The sequence below is a fragment of the Oryzias latipes genome, chromosome 21 (genome assembly GCF_053564925.1).
Source record: "Oryzias latipes strain Hd-rR chromosome 21, Olatipes_Hd-rR_3.1".
Classification (NCBI taxonomy): domain Eukaryota; kingdom Metazoa; phylum Chordata; class Actinopteri; order Beloniformes; family Adrianichthyidae; genus Oryzias; species Oryzias latipes.
Window position 1 is genome coordinate 11846274 of NC_136257.1, and position 25647 is coordinate 11871920.

The following is a 25647-nucleotide window of genomic DNA, read 5'->3' on the forward strand; positions in this document are numbered from 1 at the left end:
CAATTCTAAAATCAATATATTGTAACCCAGTTCTGCTTCAAATGTCACCACTTGCTGAAGAAAGGCCATCACTGCTCCTTTAAAGCAGAGAGCAGCCCCTCCCTCCCCTGCGTCAGCATCAACATCACCCACAGGCGGCAGGATGGCGATCGATCCGGCGGTGGAGCGTTCAGCTCAGAGGGAGATTTGTGAGGAGGACCTGATCACACAGCAGAGCTGAGGCCCAGTCTGCGCTTCCAGAAGGGCTCTGGCATCATGAACAGAGGTAACCACCCTTTGTCGTGTTAGAGTTGGTTCGCTCTCTCACGCGATGCTCAGTGATTCCGCTGTGGCTGTGATGCAGTTATGATTGCAGACGCATTCAAGTGTCTGGCAGCTGCGTGAAGACAGGGATCCAGGTAGGGAGACGTTATGATGGAGGATCATACCCCATCTTTAAAAAAACACATCAATCTAAAGCCAGGCTGGGCTTTTGTCTCAGAATCTTGTAACCTGTGAGAAATACCTCTATCCAGACGGTCTGAGCAACAGAGCCCACCCCTTGATAAAAAGGAATGTTTAATCACACACTTACTAACAGGGGATGGGAGTACAGGGGCTGTGTGTTGCCATGGAACTAGTGACTTAGTTGGCATAGCAACAGTCAGCATCACTATGCAGGATTACTTGAAAGGGATATTGAGCCATAACTTGGCCTCCACCATTAAATAGGTCCTCGCTCACGTGAGATGTGTTAATAAGGTTAGTAAAGATTTTGATTTTAACCTAAAGGAAAGGAAATGTACTTATAACCAACATCATAACTAACATAAATACATCTTTTTCAGTAGCTGAATTTTATTTTTTCCCCCAAACTAAAGTTTAACTGCTAAAAATTCAAATAAAGACAGAGTAAATAACTAAATAAATAATATTAAGTACCCTTAATATTGCAAGATTCAAGATCTATTCTTATTTTTAATTAAATTAGCCAAATCTATTAGGATTTAGTTTAGTTAAATGTTGGATTCTACTTGTAATCAAATGGGAAATTATCCATTTATCAATTTGAGTTTTTTTCTACTATATTCTAATCATTTTAGACAAACAACTCAAAGATCAAGTTAAAAGTGTTATTTAAACTGCTAAAACCGAACCCTTAGAGATAAGTCTAAAATTATTTAGCCATTGGTAGATTTTCTTTAAATAAGCAAAAAGAAAAAGTCTGCTGATGGTCTAACCAAGAATTCATATTTTAAGAAAAAAATTCTAAGATGTTTTCTCAAAGTCAGATTATTTTTCATTTGAAAAACTTTCTTAATGAGGTTATTTTTCTTGCAAGACACAAAACAAGACTTTGTCTTTTCTAAAACAAAGGTATTTTTACTTTCTTAGGATTTGGTTTTTGCATTGTAGTACAGGAATAGTGTTATTAAAACGTTGAAATAAACCATGAATAATGTTTTTTAGTAACATTCTTTCTTCAGGATCTTTTCACTCTCCTTTGATTCTCAGCTTCTGCCAAGACGGAAGCAACATACCTCGTTTTATTGACTGTAAATCTCTGTTTCTCTGGCCTGGAACAAACTGAAAACACATTTTGCCAAAAAACACAAAAAATCCCCCCAAATGTCTGCAGGGTTTGTGAATTCTCACACATGAGGGACAAAGCCTCATCCCTGCTGGAATGTTAAATCTTTTTCAGAATGTCCACAGGTCACTTTTTAAAACAGTCACAGCTGTCTGTGGCAGCTCTGATCTGTGTTTAAAATCTGTCAGCAAGGAAATGTAAGAATTGAGGCAGCTCATGGTGAGGAGCTGAAAAACAGACAATCGGATACTTTGAGGACATGAACGACTCACATGTTGAGGAAGATGGATGTGCACTATGCACAAGCTTTAGGAAAGACTGTGAGACATAACAGTCAGAGGGATGCTTTCTTGTTGAAACATTTGATCTTTTTCCTATAAATTATGTCTTAAAAATGCTTCTGCTTGCAGCCTGTGCAGTAAACCGAGGCGCTCATCCACAGTTTTTGCCCATAAGGGTGGTTTCGCACAGATTTTCACACCTCGGTTTGCTTTGATTTCAACCACGGCGCTCTCTGCTGTGAACAAAAAAAACTGGATGAAAAAATCTTGCAGTTCCAGCAGCTGCTCAGTTGGGGGCAGTAAGCACACTCTGATCAGCAAGTGACAGCAACACAAACATGAAAAGCAGCTGGTTCAGTGAGCCCTCAGACATCAGCACCTCCGCATTGATCCATGTAACATCTCAAAACTTTTCCTTCATCAACCTTCACTTACTTTGGTGTTGTGGACTGTTTTTTTATTGTTACTAAAGCACGGCTTTTGTCATGTTTCCCTTTGCTGTCACTCATTTGTCCTTTAGGAAATCTGTCTGCATTGTCACAGACATGAAGAACACCAGATGATGTTTATGAGCGAAGTGATCTGATGTAAAAGTGTTTCCAGTTGTTTTTATTATTATTATTATTATGATTATGCCGTTTCTAGCCAAAAATGTAAAAAAAAAAAACTGTCGTTTTCAAGGACAATGTTGCTGCTGAGTGGCTGGAGTTCATAAGAAATTCGCCTCTGAATTGTGGGCGGGACAGTTTGTTTACACAGTCCTTTTGTTTACACGTTCTCCTGCTATCTTAAAATCCCTCACACCCCCAAACTAACATAATCAGTGCAACAAAAATGGCGAGCGATATTGGAGCTATCCAGATTCCAGCTCAGACGAGGAAAACAAAGACGTCCACGGATCTGTTTGTCTGCAAGTGGATGTAGGAAGTTGGTGGCTGTACCCAACGTATTTTCTACGTCTCAAATATGATCTTTTCCCAACAGTAGTTTTTTTTCTGCTCCTGATTCACAATAATTTGAAAAAAGAAATACTCAGAAAAGCAAATTTAAGCTTCATTTTCTTTACATATTCCCTCAGTCACCAGACGAATGCCACAAGAGCATGTTAAAAACACCAAAAACATTGGTGTGAGTCTGTAAGGAAACCAAAGTTCACTTGGTTGATCCTCACCAAAATGTAGTCAGATAAAATTAAAGGAACTGAAATACACCCTGGTGTGAATCAAACCAAAGAGTGGCCTTGAAGCCTAAGCAAAACTAATGAGCGGTTCCGTTGATGCCACACATTGATGGATCTCTTTCTCATTTCCTGAGTCCTACAACATTCAGATTACCATGAATTTAATTCCTGAAAAACACAAATAATGAAATTCACTTATAACCTGTATCCATTACAAGCTTTTAAATCATGTAGAAGACCTGGGAAGTGACGATATTTCTTCAATAAAAATGTACCTACTAGCTCTTCTAAAAGCTTTCAAACTTATATTTGAGAACAAATATCGACAATGTGCTGTTTTGGCTTCTGTATCAGGCATGATGAACATGTTTAAAGGGATTTTTATTGTCTATTAGCTCTCCTGATGTCCTGCATTTGTCTGTCAAACCTAAAAATATCCATACGTGTCGTTTCATTTTTGTTCACATGGGCACAGCCAGCTTTGTGCTCTTGCAGTAAAATGTCAATTGAAGCTCAGACCAAAGCCTGCATGTAAAGGTCATCTGGACCAGGGACCTTCTGTAACTGTGAAAGGTTGCTGTCAACAACTGTGGCTCAGTTTATCTGAGTGCTTTGGGAAGAATGGGAGTGGAACCTGCAGCAGAACCTGCAGCTGTGTGTCAAAGAGAGCATAGACACATTTCAGGTGGTGGAGGCACTCATGATGCTGCGGTTTCACGTTGTCTCCAGGTTCTAGACGTTCATCAGCTTTGAGTTCTTTCCATTTGACAAGATGTGTCAAATTTCTAAACTGTCTAGACTGTCTTCAGACTCACCATCTAATACATGTGTCAAACTCAAGGCCCCCCCCATGTCATTCTATGTGGGCCACGACAGCATAAAAGTTTTTAATCTCTTAAATAAAAAATAAAAAGTTGTGTGTATTTATTCCTATCTAGGGGGAATCGAACTTAAAATATTGGATTGGGCAACTATACATCAGGACTTAAACACTGTCCATACAACCTAACCTGACAGAATCAAATCTAAAAGGATTTATGCTAGAGTAACAAGCAAACATATGTTTTTTTTTTTCATGCAACTGCAATTGTCACTTTAAAAAGTTATAATAAATAGATAATGAGTGATTTAACATTAAGGAGTAGTTACATTTATTTTTCATTATTTGGTTACATGTATAAGTTATATCTGGCCCTTTGAGGACAACCACTATGCTGATGTGGCCCTCGGTGAAAATGAGTTTGACACCCCTGCTCTAAAAGTTTCTAATAACACCAGCAAATATTCCTACATTTGGTCCTGTTTTTACGTTAGCCATTATTATTCCAAATTTAATAAATCCGGGAAATTAAAGAACCATTTCAAGGAAAATTGTGTTTTTTGTGTCGTTAACATGGTCTTGTGGCATTTTCCTGATGATGGAGGAGATATATAGGGAAAATAAAGCTTAAAACAGTTACTGAGTTTTTCTTCATTCAAATTCTTGTAAATGAGGAACAGAAAAAAAATAATGTATATTTTGGAAAAAGATCGTATTTGTGATGTAGAAAATCCGCTGGGCGGGCCACTATATCTTCCTGCTCCGCTCCATTCAAATGAATCCACTTGTAGACGAGTAGATCCATGTATGTTTTCGTTTTCCTGGTCGAAGCTGATATCTGTCTAAAACGCTGCCCAGCTGGGTAGCTCCAATAGTGCTCGGCATTTTTGTTGCACTGGTAATGTTAGGTTGAAGGTGTGAGGGGCTGTAAGCCAGCAGGAGAGACTGTAAACAGTTCTAAGTTTTGAGTGATGGGGATGCGGGTTGCTCCACACCAACAGTCCCGCCCACAAAACTCAGAGGAGAATTTCTAAAGAACTACTGCCGCTTTGCAGAAACTATGAACTAGACAAATATTTTTGATTTTGGCTAAAAACTGCACAATCCTAATTAAAAGATCTCACCGAATGCTTTTACAATGGATCAACAGATAATCGGAGTGGGACTTTAAAACCGGTGCATACGTTTGATTTCAGCCCACGATCTGATCATTATTTTTGGGTGCAACTGTGTCTGTTTTTTTATAGTTGCACACAAATTCTGAACTTGTTTTTCTTTTTTGGCTTCAGATGATGCAATGGAGCATCAAATGCTGTTGACATTTTCACAACAACATTTGAAAACTGTCCATTTTCCTCTTGGCTGACATTCCTGAAGAAGAACATCATGGCTTTTTGCAACGAGAGCCTGCTGGAGGATTGTCACTTCATGGAGCCAGAGCTGGAGGAAGTGGCAGAAAGCCTGCCGTCGGCGGGCAAGACTCCTCTCATTTCGGTCACGCTGCGCGTGAGCCTGGCAGCTGTGATGATTTTCATGATTGCTATTGGTTTTCTTGGCAATGCGATTGTGTGTCTGATAGTTTACCAGAAACCAGCGATGCGTTCTGGGATCAACCTCCTCCTGGCGACGCTGGCCTTCTCGGACATCATGCTGTCCCTGCTCTGCATGCCCTTCACCGCCATCACCGTGGCCTCTGCGGACTGGACCTTTGGCAGCAAGTTCTGCAGAGCGTCCATCATGTTGTATTGGCTCTTCGTCCTGGAGGGGGTGTCTATCCTCCTCATCATCAGCGTGGACCGCTTCCTCATCATAGTGCAGCGGCAGGACAAGCTGACCCCGCACCGAGCGAAAGTGCTGATCGCGGGGTCGTGGGTGTTGAGCCTGTGCGTTTCCCTGCCATCAGTGGTCGGTTGGAGGACGGGTGCGGTGGGTGTCGGTGGTGTTTGGGCGCCCCAGTGTGTACTGGGATACAGTGAGTCGCTGGCGGACCGTGGGTACACAGTGTTACTGGCTGTGGCAGTATTTTTTGTGCCATTTGCAGTCATGCTGTACTCCTACATGTGCATCCTCAACACAGTGCGCCGTAACACCCTGCGCATTCACAACCACACCACTGAGCACTCCTGCCTGCCAGCCCTCAACCAGGTCAGCAAAATGAGGCTCACTGGGCTGCAACGGCCACCTCCCATCAAGGTGGACATGAGCTTCAAAACCAGAGCCTTCACCACCATCCTCATCCTCTTCGTTGGCTTCTCTGTGTGCTGGCTGCCTCACACAGTGGTCAGTCTGCTGGCAGTGTTCAGCCGACAGTTTTACTACAGCCCTGTCTTCTATCCGGTCAGCATCGGGGCCCTGTGGCTGAGCTACCTGAAGACGGTCTTCAACCCCATCATCTACTGCTGGCGGATCCGGAAGTTCAGAGAAGCCTGCCAGGAGTTTATTCCCAAAAGCTGCAAACTGTGTCCCCGCGTGGACAGGAGCCACAGGCGCGTCCGACCCAGCAACATCTACGTGTGCAGTGAGACCCAGTCATCAGTGTGAAACAACACTCTTCAGAACTGTGGGTTCACTTTGTTATGATGCACTGATGAACATAGATCGGTGGAAACATTTACAGCTGTGACTGAGGCTGCTAACAGACGTGAAATGTGTTCTTAGGGGCATTTTTCTAATGACATAAAGAAAATGACACTCAATTTCTGAATTTGTCTTTATTTCATTGGGAATCAGGAGCAGACGAAAAAATGCATTTGAAAAAGACAGTATTTGTGACGTAGAAAATATACTGGGAGCGCCAAAGTTTCCCTACTCCGCTCCATTCTGATGCAGCCACTTGCAAACAAATAGATCCATTAATGTCTCATTTTCCTCATCTGAGCTGGCATCTGGCTCAAAACTGAACAACTGGACAACTCCAATATTGCTCACAATTTTTGTTGCACCGCTAATGTTAGCTTGGGGTTGTGAGGGGATGTAAGCTTTCGGGAGAGAGTGTAAAAAAAAAAGGATGATGGGATATCAGTGGAAGGTTAATTCCACGCCAACAGTCCCGCCCACAACTCAGAGGAGAATTTCTAATGAATTCATGTCTCTGCAGAATATTTGTCTTAAAAAATGGCATAATCATAATTAATAGACTACTGGGAGCGCTTTTATAAAAGATCAAACTATAGTTTGAGTGGGACTTTAATACATGTCCACCATCATCAGAAAAATGCCACAAGAACATGTTAAAAACACACAAAACACATTTTTTATTGGAGTGCATTTTAAACAGATCCATCCAATACGTTGTGAAGTTGATTTTCCAAGCAGCACATCAGACACATCTATGAATGCCATTGATTTATGTTGAGAAAACCAATCTCGTTCTGTGCTGCCTTCCTGTTGCCAGTTTGTCTTGTTGCAATCTAAATGTTCCTTCGGAAAAAAACTCGACAAACAAAAAAAACAGTATTCCCAGGAGGCAGGAGGTTGAGCAATCATCTATTCATTTTCTAAACCCGGTGTGTTCCTGTTTGGAGTCATAAGGATGCTGGAGCCTATCCAGCTACGGTGCACACAGGAAGAGCACTATGGCAAATGAATCATCAGAAAAACACACAACTTAGATTTACCATAAGAAACTTAAACAAAAGAAAACACAAATCACAAATCTAATCATTTTACACCTTTAATGAGTTCTTTCTCCTCACTACATACACAGCAGTCCAGTTTGTTGCAATCCTGAATTTAGCATTCTCATGAACACAGTATTTGGCTATGTCCGAATTCCTTCACTACGCACTACATAGTGCACTATATAAAGCATTCACCATTTTATAGTGCTGTTCCAAAATTGAGTGCCCTAGAAATTTCCCAGAAGTCTCTGCAAAAATCAGTGTGCTCAATAGATGGTGAATGTGGGGCCAAAATGAGTTGCATTTGAACAGCTGCTTTTAAAATCCAGGCCACTAGATAGTCCCGCACTTTATAGTAGTTAGGGAGTAGGGTGGGAATTTGGACATAGCCATTTTGTTTGTGGATTGTTTGTTTTTTCTATTTCATATCTTGATGGTGCTCATTCTGTGTTACAGAATTATTTCCTTTGTTTCTAAATAAAGTTAATTTTCATTGGTTTAGTCTGTAGGCTAGATTTATGACTGCCATGCTCCCTGTTGTCAGAAAAAACAAAAGTTCTTTAAATTTTGTTATTTATGTCACATTTCTGACCATTGCAGTTTTCAGACTCCTCATCTAGCTTCCACTGTTGGTTGTTCCTCTTAAATTTTCCATTTTTTGCTGTGTACATAATCAAACATGTCCACTGTTTTTACTCTGATACCTGTTTAAAACAAATCAAATTTGTGGAAAAGGGAGCAACATTTTGTCTTTAATTTGAATGTTTTTGATTGCTTGTTTACTTAGAGAAAATATAACTTATTGAAAAAACAGTTATTTTTTAAAATTGGTTGCATCGACAGATTATTGTGTTTTGGAAAAACAATAAAAGGTCAAATATATTATGATGTATGGAGCCCTGGACAAATTGTTCCCTCAAATCAATAATTTTCAGCCACAGATCAGTATATTGTCGGGCACAAATTTGTATTTTATGGGATCAAAATATTATTTTATGCACACATTAGGATTTTGCGGGCACAAATTAGTATTTTGTGGCCACGAATTAGAATTTTGTGGGCACAAATGATCATTTTGCGGGCAGGAATTAGTATTCTGAGGGGAACGAATTAACATTTTGTTGGTACAAGTTTGCATTTTGCATGCACATAGTATTCTGTGGGCACATATTTGCATTTGGCAGGCACAAATGAGCATTTTGTGGGCACTAATTAGAACTTTGTGAACACAAATTAGTGTTTAGTGAGCAATATTACCATTTTCTTTAAACAAATTAGCATTTTGTGCGAAGATTTAAACTTTCTTGGTAGAAATTAACATGCACAAATTTCGTGCAAAATTTTTCTATTCTGTGGGCACAAATTAGCATTTCCTGGGCATAAATTTGCATTTTGCATGCACAAATGAGCATTTGTGAGCACAAATTAACATTTTGAGGGCATAAAAAAGCATTCTGTGCGCACAAGTAAGAATTTTGTGACACATACAGGTATTTTGTGTTCACAAAATTGCATTTTTAACAAGCAATTTAGGGGGACAAATTAGTATTAGTATTAGTATTAGAAATTAACATTTTTTGTGTTCAAATGAGTATTTTGTGTACAGAAAATTAGTAGGAGGAATTGATTATACATAAAATGCTATTACATACAGGGTTGAGAATGGCAAACAGTAATTTTTCTTTCCTGTAGGGAAGGTTGGGATCCTTCTAGACAACGTATTGAATTCTAAATTTGTGATAATAAATCTAACTTTTACAATTAATTATTTTACTATTACATTAGTCAAGAAGACTCTTGAGGCATTCTAAAGCACAAAGTGCTGCCTGGTGTCAGAAAGGTTGATCTTACTGGCTGGACTCAGATCCTCCAATAAGATTTTTTTTAAAACAGTCAAAAATCATCCCTGAAGAACTAATAGGAAAACACAGAAATAGCCCTTCTATGAGCTCTAATCCAAGGAACTGTAGTTGTCAAAACAAAATCTTTTCATTGTGGAGTCGAGCTGTGGAAATTCCACATTTCCGTAGCTGGCTTTCAATAGCCTGGATATTCCCTAACTATGTTCTATCGCAGAGAGTAAATAACCATAATTTAATTTTCTTTTTCTTATTTTTATTTTGGCCAAAATGTTGCAAAACGTTTATTCATTTTTTGAATTTCTTCTCAAAGCAAAAAAATGTTTTCCAATGGAAAACTTTTATAATGCCTAGAAGCAAAACAGAAGGAGTCTGATAAATGTTTAACACAAACTTTGTGACATTCTCACATGTGGCAGCATGTGATGACCCAGCCTCGACCCTCCGGCTCCTAATGTAGACCTCATGGTTGTTTCTGGATTGTATTACAGCCCTAACATGGTCACTTAACTGAGATCTGGATGCAACTACTTGTTTAAATGGAAAGATGTTAGCAAGGAAAAAGAGTTTTATTCTCATTTCCAGGGGGTAATTTTTCTCATGTTTTACTTGTTTATCAGTCAAGAACAAACTTTCTGGTTCAAATCCCGGTTACTTCCACCACAGCAACAGTGTGGAATTTTCGAATGGCCCAAATGTAGGCTTGAGGCTGGTTGATGAAAAGTTACATAATTAAACTTCAAAAAACAAATCAAAACACATGGGAGGATAAAAAAATTAATACAACAAAAAAACACATATGAATGGTATCCTGCTGAGTCTTTCAGTATGGAAACATATGTGTCTCATCTTTCAAAATAAAAGTCTATACTGAAAATGCTTCTTCATTTTCAGGGAAAGTTCACCGTGTCTCGCTTGTTTTTGTCCAAATGACGCCATCATTTGTTTTTAAGAAACAAAGTCTAAAGTCTTCATAGTTCAAGTACCCAGGTTTACCTCCTTGAGTCTCATCTCCTTCTGCTTCATCCCAGTCTTCAAAGTGATCAAATTCCCCAACAATAAGGTATGTCAACATATATATTTTGATATTAATAGGAGGTTTGTGGTCAATTTTTTTGGATTGCTCAGAAAAGTGTTGCTTTTTGTCGTGTTGAATAAGAACGCTCTCTTAGTTGTTGTTGTTTTTTTCCTGAATTGTTCAAGAAAAAAATGTTCCCTGGTGGTGCAAGTAAAAGCTGGAAGTCAGTTATAATAATAAAATAAATACTTCAATTAGGCACTTTTTAAATTGTATTTTGATCTTTTACTGTGTCACAATATCTTAAATTTAAGTGAAAATACTTTCAAATGAGGCTGTCCATAGCAATTATTAGGTCAGCTTAAAATTAGATTGATCACAGGTAATAATTAACAAATAGCACAAAAAAATGCCTGACAGCATTGTTTGTAAATTTTATATGAAATGAATTTCATATATAAAAACAAAAGTTTAGGTCAAGAAAAGAAAACATTTCAGAATCATACTTAGAATTACTTGATGAACATTTAACTTGATGATTACGTTTAAGCAAGTTATCATTAAGAAAGTCGTTATTTTTTAGAATAGTTTAAACCATCATTGTTTTTTAAACAATAATGTACAAATAATTTTTGTTTGTAGCTAAAATTAAAAACTATTATTATTAAATATTATTTTACAGTACAGCGCCATCCAGCAGGGGGCAGCAAAGTCGCAACAGCGTCAAGGAGAAACTGGAAACTCCAGCGGAGAAGAACAGCGTCAAACATGGCGGCTGTCTCAGGACAAAATGGAAAGTGTGTTTGTGCCTCAGATGCGGGTCTGCTGTTACACCCCGAGCTGCAGTCGAAAGATTTCCTTCAGCTTCTTTTAAGTGAGGTGAGTGGAGGTTAGAGCAAAGATGTCTGTTCACTTTAAACCGAAGCGACGGGCGCTGAGATATTAGCCAAGCAGCTAACACAGCTAACTGTGTTACCTCACTTGAAGCCAGTTGAGTGGAAAGTGAGCGGAATCAATGTCTCATTTATATACATCAGAGAAAAATCTGCACCAGGGACTGTGGAAGCAGGGACCAACTCACTGAGCTGTACCTCCGGAACGTCATGCCGCTGCCGCAGAGGAGTTTACCCAACAACCGCTGGGGACGGAAGGTGGAGAGGAGCCGAGGAGGACGCACTTCTGCGGGGCAAACGTCAGAGAGGTGACCGCGAACGCACCATGTGTTTGTTGTAAGAAAAATCAAAACAAACTAGTATTTGTCTACTCGGAAGTCTCCAAAGTTTTTCTTTTTTTAATCAGAAATAAATTTCAACAGAATGCAGGGAAAATTGAAAGTGTTTTATCATGAATACAAAAGAATAATTTGAATGTCCACAAATCAATTCAAACTTTATGTAATGAAGCTCTTTTCACACCTGTGTAACTCACAGTGCTTTACATAGTGGAAACATGTCCCAATAATAAAAAACCTAAACAAAGACCTTTACAAACGATTATGAAATACATACAATAGCACAAGCGACTTCCTCAAACAATTTATTCATGTATAATAAAATATACATTCATTTCAACCGACGAGTCATTGTTTATATAGAACTTTCCATGCTTTATATTGATTGTATTTCTTATTAGTATGCAGTAAAACACATGTTAATGAACATGTTTTGTGACTATTCACACTAGGGTTGTGCCGATAGACGATACCATCGTCCATCGTGATGGGTGACTGACATCCCGATGGAGAGACACCATCGTGATGCCACGCCCCCGCCACGTTGCGAGTTGACACCATAATCCGCGGTTACATGCGCAAAATATCTTGATGGGATCAATGGTCGGATTAGAATATAACCGTGTACATGGGCCCAGAAAAACGTCTTCAGAATATAACAAACGTTCACTAAGGTCACACTTTCAGTCGGAATAAATCATTCGCACATGCGCAGTAGGGTTTGACAAACCGGAAGAGGATATAACTTCCGCCGATTTGTTTTTTCTTTTTTCAAACTTTATTGAATGTAAAAATTCAATACAAAACAATGTTAAACAGCGCCGAGCGGCTATATACATTGACATGTCAGCTCGGTAATATACGAGACAATCTTCTAAACGTGCTTTTAATAATGTTACGGTTATTATGAAACACCTGCTCGCTCATCGTTTGAATTTTAATCCGTGTGGTCAGTGCTTTTTCTTAACGGAGCCAGAAAGAAGCCAGGATCATTAGCAGTATGCTAACACGGGCTAACAACATTAGCTTTGGGTGGCGCTGCATCCTGGCTGCACGCAAACATTTGGGAATAACATCAGCCTTTATTTCGTCGGCACACGACTGGAAACACAAATCCACGTGATTTTTTGAACGGTTTCTAAGGACTGAGCGACATTTCTGCCTCACACCGCCGCTGTGTGTGCTGACGATCCGAGCTCTGCTCCGAGACACACACTTTTAGACCCGGTTCTGAGTTCGGTAGCTAGTTCCCCCAGAGCTGCGGGACGGATCGCAGTCCTAAATCTCCCACACATAGCGCTCATGTAACAAAGCACCCCCCCCCCCCGACCCTTCCCCTCAAACACAAAGCTGTAAATCCGCGCTCCGCCGGTCCACTTCACTAGTGAAGTGCGGGAGCAGACTACTTCTTTTCTATTTTGTTTGTTACTTTTTTTGTTAAAGTCACTTCCCTCAGTTTATACTGGATCATCGCGGATGAGTCATTAGTTGGGAAATAAAATAAATAAAGTAATAAAGTAAAATAACGAATAGCAATTATCTAAGACAGAAAAATTAAAAATAGCCCCCCCCCCCACGACGATATCATCGTCCATCCCGATGGTTGACAGCGAACATCGTCAACGGCCAATTTAGGGGACATCGCCCAACCCTAATTCACACACAATTTTCTAAAAACGTGGGACCAGTACTGAACTTTTTTCTTTGCCGCAAGATGTTTTCCCCAGCGTGCAACCCTCCAGCGTGTTCTACACAGACGGCGCAACACACAGTCATCATAGCAACAAGCGGACAGGGTAGTAGGGGCGCCCTAAAGCAAATTTAATTAATTTTACGCGGAACAGGGTGGCTTTAGTCTAGGAATAAAAACTGGCTGATCTGCCTCTACGAGATTACCACTGACTGTCTTTTTAGAAGAACTTTCCATCACATAACAGACTCTGGTCGGCGTTCACAGCTGCAGACACGCCCCCTCCACACGTTCACGCTGCTCTCTTCCTCCTGCCCGCTCGCATTACCTGACGGTGTTGAGCCACCACGGCAATCTGAGAACATAATAGTTATTTTATAAAACCAAAGAGCCGCAGCACAGGGAGGAAAGAGCCGCAGGTTGCCGATCCCTGGGCTAGCATCACAGATATCGATACTTTTTCTTAAAATGTTTGATTTAAGAAAAACTTTGGAAATACACAACATTTTATTCATTAAATGTGTAATAAAACACAGGCCAGAGACTTTTGGCAAATAAAAATGTTTTACTAATTACAACAATCGTAACTGAACATGCATCAAGTATAGAAAACATGTGTATTAGTAAAGGTATAACACAATAATAAAAACAATAGAACAATAAAATGCTGATTTATCCTTGCTATTATGATCTATCTATCCATCCATTCAATTGCGTTTTTTTACGGACCTCCTGTTGATTTTCTGTAGTGCTTGACGCACAAAAATCAGTCTAAACATTGACTTAGTTTTGCTTTACGTTACTTTTTCCTTTCCAATATCTTTTAAAAATTGAGAACGATTAATTTTTCTTTAACCAGAGAGCCACAAAGAGCCGCCCGTGACTCCGGAGCTTCAACTTGCAGATCTCGAGTGTTGACGCTCGGCAACTTTATTCAGAATAATGATGCCAAGTGTGGTTAGAGCACATGGTGGTTTTTTTATTCTCTTCTAAAAGAATGGGGGAAAAAGTATCTCTTTGTGGACAATTGGAGATAAACTAATTTGTTTTGTAACTTAATAAAGCGACACAAAAGGTGTCAGGTACTTGAAGTATTTGTGTTTGACACACCAGTTCTAGGAAAAGCTTGTTCTACTGCATTCCACACAACAGAAGAGGACACGGTTCACTTGATTCAAGTCCCAAACTGTAACGCTGACATTTATCCACAGCTCCAGGAATGACCAGAGCAGGAAAAGACCTCTAATCGTGTTTGACGGGAGCTCTTCTAACTCCGGCCCCGTAAAAGTGAAGAAATCAGAGGGAGCGGCATCATCAGGAGTCGCAGACCGATTAAAGCCTCCTCCAGCTGCTAATCTGACCAACCCCATTCGGAAACTCTCTTCCAGCTCGATGACATCATCGGCCTCGCCGCTCCCTCCCAGTACAGACTCGGCAAACCTCAAAAAAGAAGGAAACTCATTGGTAGGAACTTCAGTTTTGCTTTCATTTGTGAACAGCTTCTGGGGTCAAAAGACTGCAGTGTGGTTCTCACAGTCATCTTTGAACAATAATTGTGTGACTGAGTGATGTAAGCGTGTTGAAGCTGTTTGTTTTATATCTCATATCTGAACAAAGAAGAATGATGCTTTTTTTTTTTTATTGTTGACTTTTAGTTGGCCCGTGGAAGAATTGTTTCTGTTTTGAAACCATCATTGATTTTCATTGTTGTGTGTGTTGTACATTCTTTAGGAGGCGCTAAAATCTCCTGAAGTGAAGAAAAAGATCCCTCGCGTGACGTGGCCCTGACCTCTGTGCCCTCATGACGGAAGCTCCCACTTTTCCAGGCGGGCTTCTCCTCTTCCAGCTCAGCCACGCCCATCACAGTTTGCCACACAGGAATCCCTTTAAAAGTCAGCGTACAAGGCTAGCATGTCTGCAGTTTTTCTAAAAGCCGGCTGCTGACGTGGGAAACGCAGCTTTAGATTCACTACAGGATATAAAATCATTATTGATTCAAACAAAGCAAAATTCTGAGTCTGCTTTGTGGAAATCAAAGAACCTCTTAAAGGCGGATTCATGCTCTGGGAGACGTGAAACCTTTCTGTATTTTAGTGCTGTGCTTTGAAAGACAGGAACAAGTATTTTTCTGACTAGGATATCTCAGTTATGGGTGGGACTGGTAGCACAGAGTAAGCCTGCCCTCACTCCCCATTATCAATCTGTTTACACGCTTTCCCACTAACTGGAACCCCCCCCCACTAAGATTAGTGGCGCAACAAAAATGGTGAGCAATATTGGAGTTTAGATCCAGACGCCAGCTCAGACGAGGAAGACAAAGACGTTCATGGATCTGACTACAAGTGGATGCATCAGAATGGAGCAGGGAGTTTGTGGCCCGCCAAGCGTTTTTTCTAAGTCACTAATACAATCTTTTTCCAACTGCATTTTGTTCATCTGCTCCTGATTCACGACGATTTGAATAAAGAAAAACTCAGAAATGCCATTATGATCTTAATTTTCATCATATATGTCCTCCATCATCAAAAACGTGCCTCAAGAACACGTTAAAAACACCATTTACATCAGAGTGGGTGTTAAACGCAGAAAACCTTCACAAAAGCCCCTTTTTTGTTCAAAACTGATCCCACGGTAACCATACTACTTCAGTGTTTGGAAATCAGACAACACAAGTTTAAATTATGGGATGTGAGGACTTTAGGGCTGCATGGGCAGGAAAATGACTGAACATTTTTCTGAGACTGTCATGCGTTTTTTTGTGAATCTGCTCTTCCTGTGACCAGAAAGGAAAAATCTTCAAGATAGAAGACGTGTGCTTCTGGTTAAAACTGATGTCAAGGTCTGGATTTTGTTTGGCCTGTAAGCTGGAGGTTACGCCGTGTGTTCAAGTGATCAGCTTCCTTGTTTCTGTTTGCTGTCATCAAGTGTCCTTGTTGGCAACACGATCAACATCTTTGATAACTTCCTTCAGGAAAACAGCTGTGTAGTAGGGAATAAGAGACCACCGGGTTACTCAAACAAAGGGGCAAAATGGTTCTATTTTTTTCTGTGCAACTTGAAATTGATGTAAATCTAAAACAGATTTTCATCATGGTTGGAAAATTGTGTCAAGTGAATCTTTTTAACTGATGTTTTTACAATATATCCATCACTTCTGTCATCCATGCCACAAAATTGTGGATTTTACACTAAATATTGTGTTTTGGTTTTTATGATGGTTTGATGTTTGTACTGGATTTTATTTTTGAAGCAGGAAGTAAAAAAAAAACGTACATTCAAACTAAGGAATAAAGCAAAAGAAATTAGTTATTTTCAAGTATATTTATTGCTTTGTGTAAATACAGTTGATATATTTGATGTACAGTTTAGTTTTTTTCTGTTTAAAAAATGCATAGAATTATTTGAATTGGTTTCGTGTTTGAATTTTTAAAATAAACTTAATTCAACAGCAGGTTTTTCTGCTTTTGCATGATTTCAGGTGCAGCAAAAAACAGTAATTTAACCAAAAAACAAGAAAACAAAAGTTTCTGCAGTTTGTTAGAAATTCTCCTGAGTTGTGGGTGGGACTGGAGAAACCCCGCCCCCTCTTTCCCTCCCTGTTGCTTAGAGCTTGTGGCCCAACCAGGTTATTTTCTACCTGACAAATACTTCTTATTCAAACTGCATTTTTACATCTGCTCCTGATTCACAATGATTTGAATGAAGAAAAACAGGCAAATTTCTACCAAATTTCCTTATATCCTAATATGTCATCAGAAAAATGCCACAACTTTAATTGGAGTGGGTCTTAAAAGTTTTACACGTGAGTGTCATCTTCCCACAGGTTTTTTTTTTTTTTTAAATTCTTTAGAGTATCTCTGCTATAAAACAAAGTCTGGTAAGTTTCCTCTTAGCTAAACTAGAATAGCTTTAATTGACAAAACAAAAACTCAACCCCCAAAAATGCGGATCTACTTACAGCAGTAGTCTGTTAAACAGTTGTTACTACATACATTTTTAGACATAAGTGTGCATAAATATTTAGATTTCACTTCATGCAGTGTCTTATATTTCTGCAATCATTCTGTTTCATAAATAAAATGCTTTTCATATTCATGCTAACAGATATTAGTATTGATCTGTAGAATAAATCCAAATCTTATTAGTAGGTCTTTAGCTTAACAGCATGTAGAGATGCTGAAGTAAATATTCTTCTCATTTGTTTGTTGATCATTGAATAAAATGTCATGTTTCGGTTAAATTAGATGTCTTTGCCACACTCGGGGCACAGGATGTCATCGCGTTCAGTCAGGAAGCCACGCCCCACCAAGGACACGGAGCACTTCTTGCAGTTGAAGCAGTCGTTGTGCCACTGGCGCTCCTCAAAGGAAATGTACTTGCTTCCTCCCAATCCTGAGAAAGCAGAGATCAAGAGTAGCAAGTCAAATGCCATCTTTAGAGCAAACCTCCGAGGATTTGTTGGGGGGCTTACCACTGATGGGGGTGGTGCAGGAGGCACATTTCTTAGCATAGAGGTTACAGAAGCAGTTGAGACAATATGCAAAGTCATCCTTAGAGGTGAACCTCTGGCCGGACAGTTGCTGCTTGCAGCTGGTGCAGAGGAAGCAGTCCTTGTGCCAGGGCTGGTCACGGTAAGTCACGCCACCGGTAGTGATGGGCTGAAGAAAAAGAAGGGCCACACTGGAGTATTGTTTCCTCTCATGCTACGTTTACACCACCCTCTGCAAAAAGTTTGTTTAAGCAATCACTTCCAATGAAAAGTCTATTTAAATGCACGTCAATGCATGTTACGGTACAGTATGTTCACCCAGAGCATGTGTTGTGTGTTCAAGATAGCACTATACACGGTTTCACGAAAGTGCATTCAGCCTGCGGTGTTCTCACCAGACAAGAAGGGAGCTGCAGGGACGACTTCCTATTCTTTTTATTCTTTTGTTTACCAGCGCATGTCCACAACATACAACTGTTAGAAGCGTGGTGTGAATTGTCAAACCGGGGCAAATCTCATGAATTTACGTCCTAGAATTCGTCCTAGAATTCTGGCCGGGCACAAGAAGTGCGATTATTATTTTGTCTTTCGTGATCACTGTTCAACCGGTTGGCACTTGTGCGTACGTCACTACCAAATCTGAGTCCTTGATGGGTCAAATTTCACCATTTTCCCAATATAGCAGTCAAAAGTTCAACTGGTTAAACTTCCAGCGGGTGATCAATAAACTCCTGCGGAGCTCACATCTAGACTTTAAAACTTACGTAGCGATGCATGACCAGGAGTATTATGAATACGGAAGCCCGAAATGGGGTTTACGTGCAGAGACTTTTCATCAAAAGTACCAGCATGAACGCGAGGCGACTGGTGTGAGACAGACAGCAAAAACGGTCACTCCAAAAGCAGTCTTTTAAAGACCGTTTTTGTTTCTACGTACAAAATGTGCATCCATGAAATGCAAAAAATACATTGTATACAACGGAAATGCCAACCATTTGAAAATTGATCATGGAGTAGCAATTAATAACTGCGGTTTGTGTCCGGCTTGAATTCTATCACACCAAGTCTTACAATGGAATAGAGCTGTGAAAGAAAAAGCCTGGAGCAAGATTTACCAGATTTGCACCGCATTGACATTTCATACCAAGCCTCTTCCAACTGCAGGTGATGGGCAGTTGCTAATCGGGTAGCAAAAGTCCAGTGTGAACGTGTGTCACATACCCGGTGTAAATGTGGCATCAGATTTTTGGGAAACACGATAGTGTGCAAAAGGTGCCTCACCTTCTTGCAGTGCACACACTGCATGGCAAACTGTTTCTCATAGCAGGGCACGCAGTAATTGTGGTTGTCCTTAGGGATGAAGCTCTTGGTGCCAATTGGCTGCTGGCATCTCTTGCAGGTAAAGCAGGTCTCATGCCAGCTGTGCCCCTTGTGCTCCATCTTTCTGGAGCCTTCATAAAAATGTAAATGCATAACAAAACAGATGTTTTTTTTGCAAAGAGGAACACTTTTCCATCATCATTTACTAACAAAAATCAACTGATAAGTTCTTACATTCAAACAACCATCAGTATTATGATAAAACGCATAAAGTTTGATTCATCTTTAGTAAAATAAAACTATGAATTGGCTTTTTTTAAGGACTAACATGCTAGAGTCATTTTTGTGTCTTTTTAAATTAAATGTATGCTGGAAAAAGCAGCAACTCCCCAACGCCTATTGATGCAAAAATGCATTGAACTTATTGCAGCCAGCTCCATTTTTCATGGCTTGAAATAAATTCAGGCATCAAAGATTTAAACCAATATTTTTCTTATTGATACTCATTAACATTTTCTATTTTGTTTTTGAAGATTTTCTGTGAAAAGGATGTTCTTGACGGACAAAAATTGAGTCATGGACTCTGTTCGCTCGGAAGCTTTCTATGCACCTAAAGGCTCAGTTTAGTGTTTTTCTTGTTGACCTGCATTACTGTCACCATGTCTCAACACTGTAAATATTCAGTCAGTTGAATCTAGTGATCATGATTCTGCCTTCTGTACCCCAGTTTGAATCCAGTAGTGGACAAAATTGTTGGTACCCCTCAGTTAAAGAAAGAAAGTCCACAATGCTCACTGAAATGACTTGAAACGTTCAAAAGTAACAATAAATTATTTTTTTTTTGAAAATTAAATAATAAAAATCAACCATTACTTTTGAGTTGTTGATTAACAGAATTATTTTTTTTTAAAAACTAATGAAATAGGGCTGGACAAAAATTACGGTACCCATAACTTAATATTTTGTTGCACAACCTTTTGAGGCCATCACTGCAATTAAACGGTTTCTGTATTTGTCAATGAGCCTTCTGCACCTGTCCACAGGTATTCTGTCCCACTCCTCATAAGCAAGCTGCTCCAGTTGTCTCAGGTTTGACGGGTGTCTTCTCCAAATGGCATGTTTCAGCTCCTTCCACAGATGTTCAATGGGATTCAGATCTGGGCTCATAGAAGGCCACTTCAGAATAGTCCAACGTTTTTCTGTAAGCCATTCTTGGGTGTTTTTGGCTGTGTGTTTTGGATCGTTGTCCTGTTGGAAGACCCATGACATGCGACTGAGACCAAGCTTTCTGACACTAGGCAGCACATTTCTACCCAGAATGCCTTGATAATCTTGAGATTTCATTTTACCTTGCAAAACTTCAAGACACCCTGTCCCAGATGCAGCAAAGCAGCCCCAAAACCGAACTGAGCCTCCTCAATGTTTCACAGTAGGGACAGTGTTCTTTTCATGTATGCTTCATTTTTGAGTCTACGAACATAGAGCTGATGTGCCTTACCAAAAAGCTCCAGTTTTGTCTCATCTGTCCAAAGGACATTTTCCCAGAAGCTTTGTGGCTTGTCAACATGCATTTTTGCAAATTCCAGTCTGGCTTTTTTATGATTTCCTTTCAACAGTGGTGTCCTCCTTGGTCGTCTCCCATGAAGTCCACTCTGGCTCAAACAACAATGAAAGGTGCGATCTGACACTGATGTACCTTGATCTAGGAGTTCACCTTTAATGTCTTTGGAAGTTGTTCTGGGCTCTTTGGAAACAGTTCCAACTATCAGTCTCCTCAATTTGTCATCAATTTTCCTCTTCCGGCCACGTCCAGGGAGGTTGGCTACTGTCCCCTGGGTCTTATACTTCTGAATAATATGTCCCACTGTCGTCACAGGAACTTCAAGCTGCTTAGAGATGGTTTTATAGCCTTTACCTTTATGATGTTTGTCTATAATTTTGTTTCTAATGTCCTGGGACAATTATCTCCTTCACTTTCTGTTGTCCATGTTCAGTGTGGTACACACCTTTTCACAGAACAGCAACGTAACTATTTGTCTCCCTTTAAATAGGCAGACTGACTGATTATGGGTTTGAAAACAGCTGTGATGTCAATTAAAGGACATACCTGGGTTCATCATGACCCCCTGGGCAATTATCGTATTTTCGAGACCATGAGCCACTATTATTGTCACCAACTCTCGACCCTGCGGCTTATTCCATGATGTGGCCAATTTATGCTTTTATTTAACGACTGCCAGGAGCACTCCAGCAGCCTCAAAGTGGAGACTGCCTGCATAATTCTATGTCCAGGAACAAGCATTATTACTTTGACACACTCAAGCAGCCCAAGAGCATGGACCTGACTTCAGTTGTTAGACACTTAAGTCATGGTGCAACTAACTTGCAACTAACTAACTAACAACTTGTTTTTAAATTTTATTGTATTTTATGCACAGCACTTTGAGTGACATATGTTGTTGAAAAAGTGCTATATAAATAAAGGTTGATTTGATTTGATTTGATTTGATAAAGAAACACCCATGCCCAGCCGCATCCCACAATCCTTTGGTGCCATTAGAGCCAACGCGCACGTGACCGCAACTACAATATGACGCAGCTTTCAAGTTAAAAGCAATCGTTAAAAGCAGTGTGAAAAAATCCACCATCACCAACGGGTTTGGAAAAGCCAGTCTGCTGCGTCCCAGAAGTTTCCTTCACTGTTGTGGAAAAATTGGGAGGGTGCGGCTTGTAATCAAGTGCGCTCTACAACCCGGCAATTGTGGTAGTTCTCAGTCTTTTATGGAGGTACCATCATTTTTGACCAGCCCTAGCCATATTTAGGGCTGTAGCTTGTGGGGTCTTGCCAAAGGAAGCGAACCATGGTTTCCCATGTGCGAGTCCTACACCCGACTGAGCCATCCAGCCACTGACTATACAGATACTGTGAACACAGTTAAAGTCCAACCGATTGACAGACTTGTCTCAGACCCTTTTTGTTTTCCTTAATGCGGCTAATAAAGGAAATAATTTTGATAAAAGACCTTTCATTGACGGTGCGCCTTAAATCTGGTGTGCCCTGTAGTGCAAAAAATACATTGTATAACAAAAAACAAAAAAGGTTTGTGTCCTAAAAATGATAAAGCTCACACTGGGTTGGGTTATATGTACAATGGGTTGAATGGAGTTAAAATATGAGAACTCTGCTCCCCACCTGGCATGATGGTTTTCTTGCACTCGTGGCACTTGGAGGAGTACTCATTGGAGTAGCACTCGGTGCAGAGGAGCTGCTCGTCTTTGGTGGAGAAGGGCTTGTCCACGAGGGAGCGCTTACACTGGAAGCACTTAAAACAGTCTTCATGCCAGTGACGGTCTTTGTAGGACAGATCCTACAAGAAAATCCGATATTCAGATGGCGTCACAAAAACCTGTATGTGTAACTGAGCTCATGGAGAATTTGCAGCCTGTTTCAAAACTCTAGTTTGTTCCCCAAATAATATTTGGTGTGGATTTGAATCTTGCAGATGGTACGAAACTTGCAGCTGAGTCGAAGTCCTGCTTTATTTTGAAATCTCTTACCCTGGTGTTGCAGCCAATAGGCTTCTTGCATTCCTCACAGGTGTTGGAGTACAGGCTTTCGTAGCATTTCACACAGTAGGGGTTCTCCTCTCTGAGAACATACTTCTTCCCAAACAGGGACTCCTTGCAGTAATGACAGTCGTAGCGCTCGGTCATTTTGTCACAGGGTCACTCGCCTAAGACACAAAAAGAGACATTCAGCCACCTTTAGAGGAAAATATATTTTCCCCCATGTTTCAGTTCCCGCCCCTTTCATCTGCTCTCTTTCCTATATGTCTGCATCAGGGGTAAAGGGGGACTGATGAGGGGGGATAAAAATAACCCCTATCAGTCCTGCTTAGAGACAGTCAACTTCTGCTCTGGCCGCATACCAAAGCCCACCCTGCCAGTTGCAAGCTGACCCATCCATTGTCCCACCTCCAACTGTCAGCACCAGGTCTCAGCATCCCCTGCCTTAATGTGTTTGTGTGCATGAATGCACGTTCAACTGGACATCACTTCTACCAATCAGCAGCTGTGTGTAGACAGCCTGTTAAGCCCTCTGTCTGAGATGCATTACACCCCCTGTGTTGAGCAGATAGTTTTTGTACGATACCACAAAAATATAGATATTCTGACTCCTTGATTATATCTAAGTTACCATTGTGTCTTAATTTGATTCTCACGATTTAGAAGCCATTCATTAGTACCCTCACCCAAAAAACAGATCTAGGAGTGATTTGTCATTTTCCTACCACTGAAGAAGTTTCGTTTAATCTGGATTTCGACTTTGAGGCTTTTAATCCATCTCTCTAAGCACTCTCAGCCCCTCCCACATTCCCTTATTGTCTGTTGCTCTCACTGTGAATCACCTAGTTTATATAAGGACTTATCTGACTCCTAAAAATATAAAAGGATAATCTGAAAGCTACAAATAAAACCTCCAGTTATTCGGACGCGCTGTGCAGCTGTTTCTCAGCTTCTGGGGTCCCTTTGATGCTGTCCATCTGGGAGACAGAGTGAGGTAGAGCCTCAGAAAGTTAAAGCCTTTGTCAACTTTAGAACAATTCACTTTAAATTTTACTACACAATCTATATTCTTTAGGATTCTACAATTCTTACAATGGTTCATTTGAGAAGTTTTATCTTTAATGATCTGATTCAGAAGCTAAAATGTAGTCATTTCCAGCTTCCCCGAAACACTGTTTAGGAGAACATTCCTTCAAACTTAATTCCGCTATTCGCAGCCTTAAAAGTGGATAATAAAATTACAGATTAAAACTCTAATTTGAAACATCTTCAATTAAACCAAGTGCAATTCTCTGCATACCAAAACTCAACTCAAGAACAACCTGAACAAACAAAAAAATGATCAAAATATTGCACATATGAAGAAAATCTCCTTTCTAATTTATGACCTGAGTGTGTTGAGTGACGATTAAAAAAAAGTTTTCGGACTTTTGCATGAAATTGTTTCCCCGTGAAATGTTAATAAAACACATAAAAGGACGGCACAGCGCTTTAATGTAAATAAATATCAGTTTCATGGTGAGCAAGAGAGAGTGAGATAGATACAAAGATTGGAATGCACGAGATGAAGCTTTTTTCCCTTATGGATGGGAATCAATGTAGAATGAGCAGACCAGTCATGGATAACAGTGGGGGGGATGAGAGAGGGAAAAGGGTGTGCAGATGAAGAAGTGGGTGGGTGGAGGAGGCAAACAGGAGGTTGCCAGAGCAGCAGTGGGGAGCAGAAGGAGCCCTGGAGTGAGGAGGACATGAATGAAACCAGTGAGGATGGAAAGGTGAAGCAGCTGAACAAAGTTTGATCTTACCTTCCTGTTTGAGGAGTGCACGTCCGTGCTGAGTCCGGGCAGACTGAGAGAGGAGTGTCTGGAAGAGCTCTAGTTACTCCTGATTGCATTACTCCACCCACACAGGGCTAATTGAACATGGGGGAGGAGTTATAAAGGGAGGCAGCAGGGGGCCAGGGGTTTCTTTTTCTTTTTTTTTGAGATGATCTATAAATACAGCCGTGCCTCACAGAGATAACCTCAAGGTCTCTTTCAGTTGCTCACCCAGACACCAGTGAGACCATGTAAGGTCACTCAGTTGTTGTCCACTTACTCACACTCCCTGGATGGGTCACTAGTTCAGTTGCTGACATTTTTCCTTATCCTCCATCTATCCCAAGAAAATCCTTTTTGGATCACTCCTCGCCAGCCGACTTCCTGTCAGAACTCCTCTGTTTGTCTCAAGTTTTGTTTGCTTTTCATGAAACATTTGTTTCCATCAACTTGGTGTTGTATTAATCTGCAAACATTTACACAAGGGCAGTTTTCCAGTAATCTTTCATGCAAGATGGTAGCTGTGTCAGAGAAAAAATGTCAGAGATGTCTTATCTGTAGCCGTTATTTTCTTTTTTTATTTAATCGCCAATGACTTAACAGACTATTAGGTTCAGTGCATAATTTGAGCTTGCTACAGAAAAAGAAAAGACCCACTCCGATGTAAATGCTTTTTTTTTGGTGTTGTCAGCGTGTTCTTGTGGCTTTTGCCTGATGAAGAAGAATGTATAAAAAGAAAATTAAGCTCGAATTTGCATTTTTGTGTCTTGCATTGCTGTGATTCTGAGTATTTCTTTATCCAAGTCATTGTGAATCAAGGGCACGTGAAAAAAATGCAGTTTGAAAAAATTATAGTTGTAACTACAACCTCATAATACAATGGGTGGGCCATAAGCTCCATGCTCTGGTCCATTCTGATGCATCCTCTTGCAGACGAATAGATTCATGTATGTCTTTGTTTTTTCCTCGTCTGAGCTGAAATCTGGAACTAAACTGGACGGCTGGATAGCTCCAACATTGCTTGCCATTTTTGTTAAACCGGTAATGTTAGGTTTGGAGGTGTGAGGGGCTGTAAGCTAGCAGGGTAGAGTGTAAACAGATGAATGATGGATAGAGGAGCAGGCTTACTCCATGCCTACAGTCCCGCCCACAACTCAGAGGTAAACTACTGAACTACTACAGCTC

General features: G+C 40.3%; 3 protein-coding genes across 4 annotated transcripts; 2 read left to right on the forward strand and 1 right to left on the reverse strand.

Annotated features, from left to right (window-relative positions):
• The first annotated feature begins 106 nt into the window (after nt 1-106).
• On the forward strand, nt 107-8359 carry gpr45 (G protein-coupled receptor 45). The gene is made up of 2 exons (XM_004081485.5): nt 107-265; nt 5141-8359. The coding sequence occupies exon 2, from the start codon at nt 5238-5240 to the stop codon at nt 6390-6392; it is 1155 nt and encodes a 384-aa protein (XP_004081533.1). The 5' UTR covers nt 107-265; nt 5141-5237; the 3' UTR covers nt 6393-8359.
• Nucleotides 8360-10296: 1937 nt separating this feature from the next.
• c21h2orf49 (chromosome 21 C2orf49 homolog) lies at nt 10297-16720 on the forward strand. Its single transcript, XM_004081486.5, has 5 exons — nt 10297-10393; nt 11031-11227; nt 11386-11549; nt 14481-14733; nt 15001-16720. The coding sequence occupies exons 2-5, from the start codon at nt 11117-11119 to the stop codon at nt 15055-15057; spliced, it is 585 nt and encodes a 194-aa protein (XP_004081534.1). The 5' UTR covers nt 10297-10393; nt 11031-11116; the 3' UTR covers nt 15058-16720.
• fhl2a (four and a half LIM domains 2a) lies at nt 16576-25347 on the reverse strand. 2 transcript variants are annotated; one of them, XM_078940114.1, is made up of 7 exons: nt 24451-25347; nt 24259-24377; nt 22637-22812; nt 22272-22446; nt 19040-19209; nt 17741-17927; nt 16576-17661 (listed from the first exon to the last, which is right to left on the reverse strand). In XM_078940114.1, exons 3-7 carry the CDS (start codon nt 22790-22792, stop codon nt 17510-17512), a joined length of 840 nt encoding a protein of 279 aa, XP_078796240.1. In that variant the 5' UTR covers nt 22793-22812; nt 24259-24377; nt 24451-25347; the 3' UTR covers nt 16576-17509. The 2 variants fall into 2 exon arrangements, with proteins under 2 accessions (XP_078796240.1, XP_004081535.1); XM_004081487.5 differs by lacking the exon at nt 24259-24377.
• Nucleotides 25348-25647: the final 300 nt, after the last annotated feature.

Excerpts from the sequence above, each read along its gene's own strand:
- c21h2orf49 (XM_004081486.5), top strand. The coding sequence starts at position 11,117 with ATGGCGGCTGTCTCAGGACAAAATGGAAAGTGTGTTTGTGCCTCAGAT. Across the intron at positions 11,550-14,480 it reads GCGGGGCAAACGTCAGAGAG|CTCCAGGAATGACCAGAGCA; the intron begins GTGACCGCGAAC and ends ATTTATCCACAG. Across the intron at positions 14,734-15,000 it reads AAAAAGAAGGAAACTCATTG|GAGGCGCTAAAATCTCCTGA; the intron begins GTAGGAACTTCA and ends TACATTCTTTAG.
- gpr45 (XM_004081485.5), top strand. The coding sequence starts at position 5,238 with ATGGCTTTTTGCAACGAGAGCCTGCTGGAGGATTGTCACTTCATGGAG.
- fhl2a (XM_004081487.5), bottom strand. The coding sequence starts at position 22,792 with ATGACCGAGCGCTACGACTGTCATTACTGCAAGGAGTCCCTGTTTGGG. Across the intron at positions 19,210-22,271 it reads CAAGAAAACCATCATGCCAG|GCTCCAGAAAGATGGAGCAC; the intron begins GTGGGGAGCAGA and ends ATTTTTATGAAG. Across the intron at positions 17,662-17,740 it reads CTGCACCACCCCCATCAGTG|GATTGGGAGGAAGCAAGTAC; the intron begins GTAAGCCCCCCA and ends CTGCTTTCTCAG.